Source organism: Salmo salar, chromosome ssa01 (genome assembly GCF_905237065.1).
Source record: "Salmo salar chromosome ssa01, Ssal_v3.1, whole genome shotgun sequence".
Classification (NCBI taxonomy): Eukaryota; Metazoa; Chordata; class Actinopteri; order Salmoniformes; family Salmonidae; genus Salmo; species Salmo salar.
Genome location: NC_059442.1, coordinates 16,424,731 through 16,437,275, shown reverse-complemented (window position 1 = coordinate 16,437,275; position 12,545 = coordinate 16,424,731). Strand labels below are relative to the sequence as shown.

The 12,545-nt window shown below is 43.9% G+C and overlaps 1 protein-coding gene across 2 annotated transcripts in view; it reads left to right on the top strand.

Annotated features, from left to right (window-relative positions):
- LOC106566892 (disintegrin and metalloproteinase domain-containing protein 17) overlaps positions 1–9,082 on the top strand; it is a 37,111-nt gene extending 28,029 nt beyond the window's left edge. For both annotated transcript variants that reach the window (XM_014135554.2, XM_014135492.2), the window contains exon 19: positions 4,097–9,082. In XM_014135554.2, coding sequence (XP_013991029.1) covers positions 4,097–4,507 — 411 coding nt within the window. In that variant the 3' untranslated portion in view covers positions 4,508–9,082. The remainder of the gene's footprint in view (positions 1–4,096) is intronic.
- The last annotated feature ends 3,463 nt before the right edge of the window (positions 9,083–12,545 follow it).

Below are 12,545 nucleotides of genomic sequence, written 5' to 3'. Positions count from 1 at the left end.
CATCATGGATCTCTCTGTACTTTGCTCCGTTCATCTTTGCCTCGATCCTGACTAGTTTCCTAGTTCTTGGTTTCATCAGACCAGAGAATCTTGTTTCTCATGGTCTGAGAGTCTTTAGGTGCCTTTAGGCAAACTCCAAGCGGGCTGTCATGTGCCTTTTACTGAGGAGTGGCTTCTGTCTGGCCACTCTACCATAAAGGCCTGATTGGTGGAGTGCTGCAGAGATGGTTGTCCTTCTGGAAGGTTCTCTCATCTCCACAGAGATGAGAGAACTGGTGCTCTGTCAAAGGGACCATCGGGTTCTTGGTCATCTCCCTGACCAATTCAATTTTGTAAGTTATTTTCACTGCATCAAGGATAACATACACAGACGTTTTGGCTTTACAGCTTTTTTCAGTATGTAGGTACAATTTCAAAATTAAAAACAGCATTTCAAAAGAACAACAGATGGGCAGCAGGTGCTTCTAATCAGTTGAGGCTGGTTGGATGTACTGCCAAATTCTCTAAAACGACGTTGGAAGCAGCTTATTGTAGAGAAATTATCTGGACATTCCTGCAGTCAGCATGCCAAGTGCTCCCTCAACTTGAGATATGGGGCATTGTGTTGTGAAAAAACGGCACAGTTTAGAGTGGCTTTTTATTGTCCCCAACACGCTATTTAATCAGCTTCTTGATATGCCACCTGTCAGGTGAATGGATTATCTTGACAAAAGAGTAATGTTCACTAACATGGATGTAAACAAATTTGATCACAAAATTGGAGAGAAATAAGCTTTTTGTGCGTATGGAACATTTCTAGGATCTTTTATTTCAGCTCATGAAACATGGGACCAACACTTTACATTTTGAAATAAAGGATAAATAATAGTAAACTGGGATATCTGAGTTACAATGACCTGTTCCGTCATGTTCCATTTGCGTGTTTTGAATGAATCATCCCCTTAGAAAGTGCTGTCCATTTTAGTTGTTCGGCTTTAAAACAACATCCACAACAACCATGTTTTCCATTCGTTTTCAAACTGTTGTTGAACTTTCTTCAAATTGATCAATCACAGTGAGGTGAGTTTTAAAAGCACAGTGTTTTGATGTTTGTTGTGATTTTCGATTGTATTACATTGATGTCAGAGTGGTTAGCGTAGCCTAGTGGTTAGAGCGTTGGACTAGTAACCGCAAGTTCGAATCCCCGAGCTGACAAGGTACAAATCTGTCGTTCTGCCCCTGAACAAGGCAGTTAACCCACTGTTCCTAGGCCGTCATTGAAAATAAGAATTTGTTCTTAACTGACTTGCCTAGTTAAATAAAAAAAATGTCAGAGTGGTTAGAGGGACAATAGAGTCCTGAGTACCAGGCTATTAGCGACCTGATGATCATTAGTGACTTGGGTACTACCAATGCATGTCCAGAGTGGATAAGAGGAGATCATCATGACTCAACGGTCACGTCAAATTTTACTACAGTCATGACTACAGTCAAAACTTTCATCCTTGCATTTGCCAAAAGGTTACATTAATCTCTCATAATGTTTTCAATTTCAACATTGTCTGGATAGCTGCCCAAAGTTTCTGTATTAAAGATGAGTGGACATGTTGGCTTCTGCCCTTTCTCCATTCGCCTCTTGACCTCTGGTCCTGTCGACAGACACAGCATAATAGTTGGTTGTTGTGAGAAGAGGGTACAGAGAGCAGATTAACGCTGCTCACTATGATGACACTTCACCAGAAAATAGGGTGAAAATATGAGTATTACCTGGTGGGGTGCACAACCCTCTTGCCCCCTGGACCTCCTCTACCGAGGGCCTTGAGCACCACCTGAGACCTACACAATTATTGCTTCAGACACCTGGCTGGGTTCCAATTATGACTGTGGTGGTACTTGATTGCTAAGTTGAAGGAACACTGACCCTGTGGTATACTATAACCAAAGCTTTGTCAAATGTGCCCTGGTGACACTGATTTTAGCTCATTTATAGGGTTACATGTGTGCACTATTTACAATTGTACATATTTTTGTACTAAGAATGTATCTAAACTGATTTAATGACTGTACTTTTTAAAATGTCTTTCCTGTCTATCTTGTGGATTTGGTGTACTCATTCTCTGGGTAGAAACTGGTTGAGCAAATGTTAATTCATTTGATCTCTTTATGTGGATTTGTACCCTCAGACAAAAAAAAAATCTGTTTCATGTTCCAGCAAATATACACATATTTGCTGGAACAGTTGGTAGAGCATGGTGTTTGCAACGCCAGGGTTGTGGGTTCGATTCCCACGGGGGGCCAGCAAAAAAAAATGTATGAAATTGTATGAAATGTATGCATTCACTACTGTAAGTCGCTCTGGATAAGAGCGTCTGCTAAATGACTTAAATGTAAATGTAAATGACTGCCAGTGTGGCGGTAATATGGTCACCGCAACAGCCCTAGCCTATCCCTGACCCTATCCCAGATCCCCTAGATGAGCCTGACCCTATCCCGGATCCCCTAGATGAGCCTGACCCTATCCCGGATCCCCTAGATGAGCCTGACCCTATCCCGGATCCCCTAGATGAGCCTGACCCTATCCCGGATCCCCTAGATGAGCCTGACCCTATCCCAGATCCCCTAGATGAGCCTGACCCTATCCCAGATCCCCTAGATGAGCCTGACCCTATCCCGGATCCCCTAGATGAGCCTGACCCTATCCCGGATCCCCTAGATGAGCCTGACCCTATCCCGGATCCCCTAGATGAGCCTGACCCTATCCCGGATCCCCTAGATGAGCCTGACCCTATCCCGGATCCCCTAGATGAGCCTGACCCTATCCCGGATCCCCTAGATGAGCCTGACCCTATCCCGGATCCCCTAGATGAGCCTGACCCTATCCCGGATCCCCTAGATGACTCTGACCCTATCCCGGATCCCCTAGATGAGCCTGACCCTATCCCGGATCCCCTAGATGAGCCTGACCCTATCCCGGATCCCCTAGATGAGCCTGACCCTATCCCGGATCCCCTAGATGAGCCTGACCCTATCCCGGATCCCCTAGATGACTCTGACCCTATCCCGGATCCCCTAGATGACTCTGACCCTATCCCGGATCCCCTAGATGAGCCTGACCCTATCCCGGATCCCCTAGATGAGCCTGACCCTATCCCGGATCCCCTAGATGAGCCTGACCCTATCCCGGATCCCCTAGATGAGCCTGACCCTATCCCGGATCCCCTAGATGAGCCTGACCCTATCCCGGATCCCCTAGATGAGCCTGACCCTATCCCGGATCCCCTAGATGAGCCTGACCCTATCCCGGATCCCCTAGATGAGCCTGACCCTATCCCGGATCCCCTAGATGAGCCTGACCCTATCCCGGATGCCCTAGATGAGCCTGAGCCTGGCGAAAATACATCTCAATATGACTTCCCTGGTGAAATAAAGGATGAATAATAGTAAACTGGGATATTTCGGTAACAATGACCTGTTCTGCCCCCCCAACCACTAGCGGTTCTGGGGGGGGGCAGTGCCCCTGTGACAACAATTTTGGACCCCCTTGTGGCCCCCCTAAATGTGGAGTATGAAATAATTTTTACATAACAAATTTCTTATATCATTCTTTTGTTTTTTACATCCGTTATTAGACAGTGGCAACGACAGTGAAGAAAGCGATATGACAACAATAACGTCTAATGTAACTGGCCCCTCTAACAGTACAACTGGCCCCAGCTTGGCCCCCCCCCAGTTGAAATGGTCTAGAACCGCCACTGCCCCCAACGCCTTGGCCCCTCGCGGAACTGCAGCGCATGGTGAAGGTACCTGTATTTGGTACAGCTCCACCTTTAGGAGAGTGGGTGAGGCTTTGGGGGGGCGGGGCCAGGGTGCACGCTGCCGGCGTGTCACAAGGATGTGCGATGTATGTGAGGAGAAGAGCCGTGTTGTCTTTATAAAAGGCAGAGTGTAGACCTTGTTGTTTGGAGCCAGAGTGTCTGAGTTGTTTGTTTTTGGGCTATTCAGTTGTAATGGTGTGACCAGACCATTAAAGATCAACTGAATTGAGTTGAAAAGGATAGTCAGGCAGTGGATTAGTCAAACACAAACCTGACCCTGCTGTCCTCCTGTCCCCCCTCAGAACGCAGAGATGCTGAGCAGCCTCGAGACGGCCTCTGTCGTCGTCATCAAGCTACCTACACCTCCAACCTCCTCCGGCACTCGGTTCCTTCCCCACTCCCTCTCTTCTCTAACCCCAACGGGTCCATCTGTCTCAGGCAGCATCAGTACCTCAGCCCCAGGCTTGGCTTCTGGCCCTGCCCCGGGAAGCGGGGTGGTGGGGGTGGGGGAGGGCCCGCGGATGGCCACCATCCAGGAGGATTCCAGCTGCGATTCTCACCTCGACCCGGATGAAGACGACTTCCCTCCACCCGGAGGCTCCAACGCCACCAAATCGTCTTACGAGGACCTGACGGCAGAGCGGAGCACGCCGCGATCGGGCCACCACGACAAGCCCCGCCTCGAGGCAAACCTGTATGGTGAACAGTGCTGAGGGAACATGGTTGTATATGTACTCACATATACACACAGCCATGGGAATCTACATGCAAACACACGTGTACACACACACACACACACACACAATTTTATACGAGGGAACATAGTCTAGAATAGATAGAGTAGGTAGATGCATGCATACAGACACACCACATATAGAAGAGGCATGCATACATGACTAAACTATAGTACACACACTGTTATAGTACACAGGAACATCCACTCCTAGAAGAGAAGGGACTGGAATACTGGTTACACAGCACTGGTTGGGGTTCATAGAACAACACCGTTTCTAATAGAGTTTTTAAATAAAGCACTGTGGGGTTAGCTACATCCTAGATTTTATAAGGTCAATTTGGAAGACTCCCATACAACCAAAACAGTAGGTGCTTATGAGTAGTAGTGCTCTGATGCAAGTGACTGCAGTTTAGAATAGCCGAGATACTGAATGATTTGTGTTTGTATGTGTTGTGGGGAAGAAATAATTTGTGGCTTGTTAGTTTCAAGAGTCAAAGCCAAGTGCTTTATTTGGCACCACTCACTCCGATACAGACCAGACAGAGTCTTTGGAGGTGTTATTTTGAATGACTTGACTGACAGCTGTCAGAATGGGTTGATTGATTGACAGCTGGGCCAGTTGATTTACCACTGCCGCGACTTTACGGCTATTGGTTAGGCATGTGGGTGGGTTAGAGTGCCAGTGTTAAAAGGAATCATGCTAAGTTCAAATAACTGAAAAAGGTGTTATTTTAAATGTTTAAAGGCCAAGTGCAGTCAAAAATGTGATAATCCTGTGTTTTTATATGTATTTCCACACTGAGGTTGGAATAATACTTTGAAAATGATGATATCCTTTTTAGTGTAAGAGCTGTTTAAAAAGACAGCCTGAAGTGTCGGCCTGTTTTGGTGGGATCGAGGTTTGGCCTGCCAGGCACTTAATTAGTTAATAGTCCAATAAGAAAGAGTTCCAAGCCTCTCCGCCAGCAGCTAGTTCCCCCTGCCCACTCAGACCACACCCAGACAGTCCTAGCAAAAAGTATTACAAGTAAATACTTTCAAATTCCTTATATTAAGCAAACCACAGGGCACTGTTTTTTTAGGATTGTTATTATTTTTTATTATTTACACTTTTTTTTACACGGATAGCCAGGTGCACACATCACTTACAAATGAAGCATGTGTTTAGTGAATCCGTCAGATCAGAGGTAGTAGGGATGATCAGAGATGTTCTCTTGATAAGCATTCAAAATGTAACAAGTACTTTTGGGTGTCAGGGAAAGTGTATGGAGTAAAAAGTACATACTTTTCTTAAGGAATGTAGTAAAGTAAAAGTTGTCAAAAATATAAATAGTAGAGTACAGATACCCCAAAAAACGACTTAAGTAGTACTTTCAAGTATTTTTTTTACATTTACACCACTGCCCAAAGTATTTTATTTGAAGCTGGTGTTCAGAACCGAAAGTAGGATGCAGAAATTAAACTTAAGAACAGGAAGCATAGAAATAGCGCACCTCGGACAGATCTACCGCTTCTTAGACATGCTTTCGATTTTGACAGATTTGTAACACACATTTCTATGTGAATTTGGACGGGTCGCCCAAAAAATGAATATATTGCCGCTTTAATTGTTAGCCAGAAATGATTTGATATTGAGAAAAAAATGACTGCATTGGACCTTTTTAATGTTATGTCATCTTTCCATTGTCACATCAGTAAGACAATGTTTTTAATTATTTGCCTTTATTTCTGATATTGCCCGTTTTTTATTTTATTTTACCTTGTTAATTGGTTGTGAATATGTTTAGTCCTCCTTATCACCATGGTTTGTCTTCAAGTTTGAACTTCATCTGTTTGAAATTTTGGCAATTATTTTGGGTGATGCCTAACATAACTACTGATGTAATGTTGCCTATCGACAAAGTAATTCAGCTGTGAAATGGATGCCAAAGGGTATTGTTAAAAAGGTTCTAATGTTGCAGAGGAAGGCATTATTTTCTAGTAATTGCAACCAAACAGGCACTGAGTGTCCGGCTGTGTTTACACGGGCAGTCTATTTCTGATCTTTTGCCAATAATTGGTCTTTTGACCGATCAGATATTTTGCCCATAATTGAGCAAAAGATCAGAATTGGGCTGCCTGTGTAAACGAAGCTACAGAGGTCCAGACTAGTAGGCTGGGCTGGATACTTGGTAAAATCGGAGCGCTTCATCGGACCTTGGCCTACCGAACATCAATTTATCTGTTCTACTGTATGTCTCCACTGAAGTATTGGTTCTGTTTCATTTGTAGTGAAATAATGATGAACCGTTTTGATATTTGTGTATGGCCTTATGCTGGTACAATGGGCTATTAACCTTTTCATCTTCAACCCGAAGTTTGCAATTCATGCAAGTCATTTATTTGACAATTTACTCAACACATTGGAAGACTGTTAGAGCAGTGCAGACATTCATTGCAGTTTTATTCTATTTCTCATATCAATGCCTTTTCTATGCAGTCAGATATTGTTTGTAGACCAACTTCTGTTGTTTTTTTTTAATCTGAAAAAAAGACTAGTGCCTTATTTCAGAAGTTGAGTATTTTTGTTTTATATCTAGCCTTATTTCTCTAGTAATACAGTGGCTTCAGAAAGTATTTTCACCCCATTCACCTTTTCCACATTTGTTGTTACAAAGTGGGATTCAAATGGTTTAATTGCCGTTGTCCAAAGAAAAAAATTCATGAAAAATCAAACACTAATAACTTGAATAAGTATTCAACCCCCTGAGTTAATACATGTTAGAATCAACGTTGGTAGCGATTAAAGCTGTGGATCTTTAAGAGCTTTCCACACCTGGATTCTGCAACATTTGCACATTTTTATTATTATTTAAGAAATTCTTCTCCGTCAAATTGGTTGTTGATCATTCCTAGACAACCATTTTCAGGTCTTGCCATAGATTTTCGGCCACTCAGGAACATTCAGTCTTCTTGGTAAGCAACTCCGGTGTAGACTTGACCTTGTGTTTTAGGTTATTGTCTTGCTGAAAGGTAAATTCATTTCCCAGTGTCTGTGGGAAAGCAGACTAAACCAGGTTTTTCTCTAGGATTTTTCCTATGCGTATCTCCATTTATTTATTTATTTTTTCCTGAAGTCCTTAACGATTACAAGCATACCCATAACATGATGCAGCCACCACTATGCTTGAAAATATGGAGCGTGGTACTCCGAACATCACTTCTTGTCCTGAATACAAAGTGTTAATTGCTTTATCACATTTATTTGCATTATTATTTTAGTGCCTAGTATATTACATGTTAAATAACATAAGATGGAACAAATGAAAGTACTTTGAAATGACATAGTTACACTTAACATTGAAGTAAATAGGTGCTCCCTTGGTTAAAACAAGGATGCATGTTTTGGAATATTTTTATTCTGTACAGGCTTCTTTTCACTCTGTCTATTAGGTTAGTATTGTGGAGTAACTAAAATGTTGTTGATCCATCTTCAGATTTCTCCTATCACAGCCATTAAGCTCTAACTGTGTTTTAAAGTCACCATTGGCCTCATGGTGAAATCCCTGAGTTGTTTCCTTCCTCTCCAGCAACTGAGTTAGGGAGGACACCTGTATCTTTGTATTGATACTCCATCCAAAGTGTAATTAACTTCACTGTGCTCAAAAGTATATTCAATATCTGCTTTTTTATTTTTACCCACCTACCAATGGGTGCCCTTTTTTTGGAAAACCTCCCTGATCTTTGTGGTTGAATCCGTGTTTTGAAATTCTCTGCTCGACTGTATGTGGGGTACAGCGATGACGTAGTCGTTGGAAAAATCATGTTGAACATGTGCACATGCCACTTATGTGACTTATGCACATTTTTACTCCTAAACTTATTTAGGCTTGCCATAACAGGTTGAATACTTATTGACTCAAGACAGTTCAGCTTTTCATTTAATTAATTTGTAAAATATATTTTTTAACTTGTGTGTAGGCCAGTGATGACATCTCAATTGAATCCATTTTAAATTCAGGCTGTAACACAACAAAATATGGAAAAAGTCCAGGGGTGTGAATACTTTCTGACGGCACTGTATGTACTGTAAGCAAAGGGAATATGTCTATCGCCCAGCTGGAACTCATGTTTACTAATGTTGCCTGTTAGCTGGCATGGGAAGTGTTGTCCTAAGCACCACTTGGTGTTGGAATATTCGTGTGCCAAGGATAAATGAATACATATCGGCTTGTGGAACTTTACGCTAAAATATTGTTTTATATTGTCTGTTCACCGTTTCCTGTATATTAGGCAATAAGTAATATGTTAATTCTGATGAAAGGGGGAATATGTGTCTTGCTTGTGGGTTAAGGGCATTCTGCAGCTTTGCTATGACTTTGGACTAGTATGGTCTGAATACATCTTTAGCATGTACCTACGTCCATAGTATTAGCTCTGTAGGAGATGTGAGGGGGGAAACTCCTTGACTCGCGTATTCTTCCTGTGTCCTATGTTTTCATTTTCAGGGTGTATTAAATTATCTGGATGAATAAATGTCTCTATGCTAATAAATGTGTTCACCAACTTGAAATGTGCTCCCCATGCTTACAGTGAAACTAACTTTTTAAAATATTTATTGTGCGTTTCAACACAGGTCTCAGGAAATCTAAACATTTTACAACAACAACAAATAAATGTAATATGTTTTTTTTTAAATGTTTATATTATACATTTCCATTTTGTAATGGTATGGCATGAAGACGGATTTCACTCCTTTCCAGTCCTGTACCCCCTGGCCTATCCCATTACCAGCCCTTACTACCCTTATGTCCACTGATGGGAAGGGATCGGTTCTATAAGATTGGGTGGAAGGGTGGACCTTTGCCTCCCGAGCCTGTTGGGGAGTTGCAGCGATGAGACAAGACCGAAATTGGGGGTGGGGGAATAAAGTCCATCAGCAACACAGACACTACAGCATTCATCCTCAAAATGCAATATCTGTTTGAGGCCCCAGTATGTGTCAGACTGCGTTTGGAAGCAACGTCAGCACAATAACTGTTCTACGGAAGTTTCATGAAATGGGTTTCCATGGCCGAGCAGCCGCATACAAGCCTAAGATCACCATGCGCAATGCCAAGTGTCCGCTGCGGTGGTGTAAAAGTTGTCGCCTCTGGAAAAGTGGAAACGTGTTCTTTGGAGTGATGAATCACGCTTCACCATCTGGCAATCTGATGTATGAATCTGGGTTTGGCGGCTGCTAGGAGAACACTACCTGCCCCAATGCATAGTGCCAACTGTAAAGTTTTGTGGAGGAGGAATAATGGTTTGGGGCTGTTTTTCATAGTTCGGGCTAGGCCCCTTAGTTCCAGTGAAGGGAAATCTTAATGCTACAGCATACAATGACATTTTAGACTATTCTGTGCTTCCAACTTTGTGGTAACAGTTTGGGGAAGGCCCTTTCCTGTTTCAGCATGACAAAGCCCACATGCACAAAGCGAGGTCCATAGAGAAATGGTTTGGCGAGATTGGCGAGGAAGAACTTGACTAGCCTGCACAGAGCCCTGACCTCAACCCGAATCGAACACCTTTGTGGTGAATTGGAACACCGACTGCGAGCCAGGCCTAATCGCCCAACATCAGTACCCGACCTCACTAATGCTATTATGGCTGAATGGAAGCGAGTCCCCACAGCAATGTTACAATTTCTAGTGGAAAGCCTTCCCAGAAGAGTGGAGGCTATTATAACAGCAAAGGGGTGGACCAACTCCAATGAGATATTCGACGAGCAGGTGTCCACATACTTTTGGTCATTTAGTGGACCTGGTGGATGTCTGTTCTTTAACCTTTTGGGATGCACAAGCAATTCACTACACCCGCAATAAAAATGATAAATATGTGTACGTGACCAATACTTTTATTTGAAATTTGATTTGTTATTGCCCCACGCTAGTCGGAACTAGGCATAGCCGCAGGAAGTAGGCACGCTGAGGGTGTTGCAGCACCCCCTCAAAAATCAGAATAAAATATATAAACTCAGCAAAAAAATAAATGTCCCTTTTTCAGGACCCTGTCGTTCAAAGATAATTCGTAAAAATCCAAATAACTTCACAGATCTTGATTGTAAAGGGTTTAAACACCGTTTCCCATGCTTGTTCAATGAACCATAAACAATTAATGAACATGCACCTGTGGAATGGTCATTAAGACACAAACAGCTTACAGACGGTAGGCAATTAAGGTCACAGTTATGAAAAGTTAGGACACTAAAGAGGCCTTTCTACTGACTCTGAAAAACACCAAAAGACAGATTCCCAGGGTCCCTGCTCATCTGCGTGAACGTGCCTTAGGCATGCTGCAAGGAGGCATGAGGACTGCAGATGTGGCCAGGGCAATAAATTGCAATATCCATACTGTGAGATGCCTAAGACAGCGCTACAGTTAGACAGGACAGACAGCTAATCGTTCTCGCAGTGGCAGACCACGTGTAACAACACCTGCACAGGATCAGTACATCCGAACATCACACCTGCGGGACAGGTACAGGATGGCAACAACAACTGCCCGAATTACACCAGGAACGCACAATCCCTCCATCAGTGCTCAGACTGTCCGCAATAGGCTGAGAGAGGCTGGACTGAGGGCTTGTAGGCCTGTTGTAAGGCAGGTCCTCACCAGACATCCCCGGCACAACGTTGCCTAAGGGCACATGTGGTACCCGTCCTGCAGGCTCATCCTGACATGACCCTCCAGCATGACAATGCCACCAGCCATACTGCTTGTTCTGTGCGTGATTTCCTGCAAGACAGGAATGTCAGTTTCTGCCATGGCCAGCGAAGAGCCTGGATCTCAATATCATTGAGCACGTCTGGGACCTGTTGGATCGGAGGGTGAGGGCTAGGGCCATTCCCCCTAGAAATGTCCAGGAACTTGCAGGTGCCTTGGTGGAATAGTGGGGTAACATCTCACAGCAAGAACTGGCAAATCTGGTGCAGTCCATGAGGAGGAGATGCACTGCAGTACTTAATGCAGCTGGTGGCCACACCAGATACTGACTGTTACTTTTGATTTTGACCCCCCCTTTGTTCAGGGACACATTATTCCATTTATGTTAGTCACATGTCTGTGGAACTTGTTCAGTTTATGTCTCAGTTGTTGAATCTTGTTATGTTCATACAAATATTTACACATGTTAAGTTTGCTGAAAATAAACGCAGTTGACAGTGAGAGGACGTTTCTTTTTTTGCTGAGTTCATATACACTGCTCAAAAAAATAAAGGGAACACTTAAACAACACAATGTAACTCCAAGTCAATCACACTTCTGTGAAATCAAACTGTCCACTTAGGAAGCAACACTGATTGACAATAAATTTCACATGCTTTTGTGCGAATGGAATAGACAACAGGTGGAAATTATAGGCAATTAGCAAGACACCCCCAATAAAGGAGTGGTTCTGCAGGTGGGGACCACAGACCACTTCTCAGTTCCTATGCTTCCTGGCTGATGTTTTGGTCACTTTTGAATGCTGGCGGTGCTTTCACTCTAGTGGTAGCATGAGACGGAGTCTACAACCCACACAAGTGGCTCAGTTAGTGCAGCTCATCCAGGATGGCACATCAATGCGAGCTGTGGCAAGAAGGTTTGCTGTGTCTGTCAGCGTAGTGTCCAGAGCATGGAGGCGCTACCAGGAGACAGGCCAGTACATCAGGAGACGTGGAGGAGGCCGTAGGAGGGCAACAACCCAGCAGCAGGACCGCTACCTCCGCCTTTGTGCAAGGAGGAGCAGGAGAAGCACTGCCAGAGCCCTGCAAAATGACCTCCAGCAGGCCACAAATGTGCATGTGTCTGCTCAAACGGTCAGAAACAGACTCCATGAGGGTGGTATGAGGGCCCGATGTCCACAGGTGGGGGTTGTGCTTAAAGCCCAACACCGTGCAGGACGTTTGGCATTTGCCAGAGAACACCAAGATTGGCAAATTTGCCACTGGCGCCCTTTGCTCTTCACAGATGAAAGCAGGTTCACACTGAGCACGTGACAGACGTGACAGAGTCTG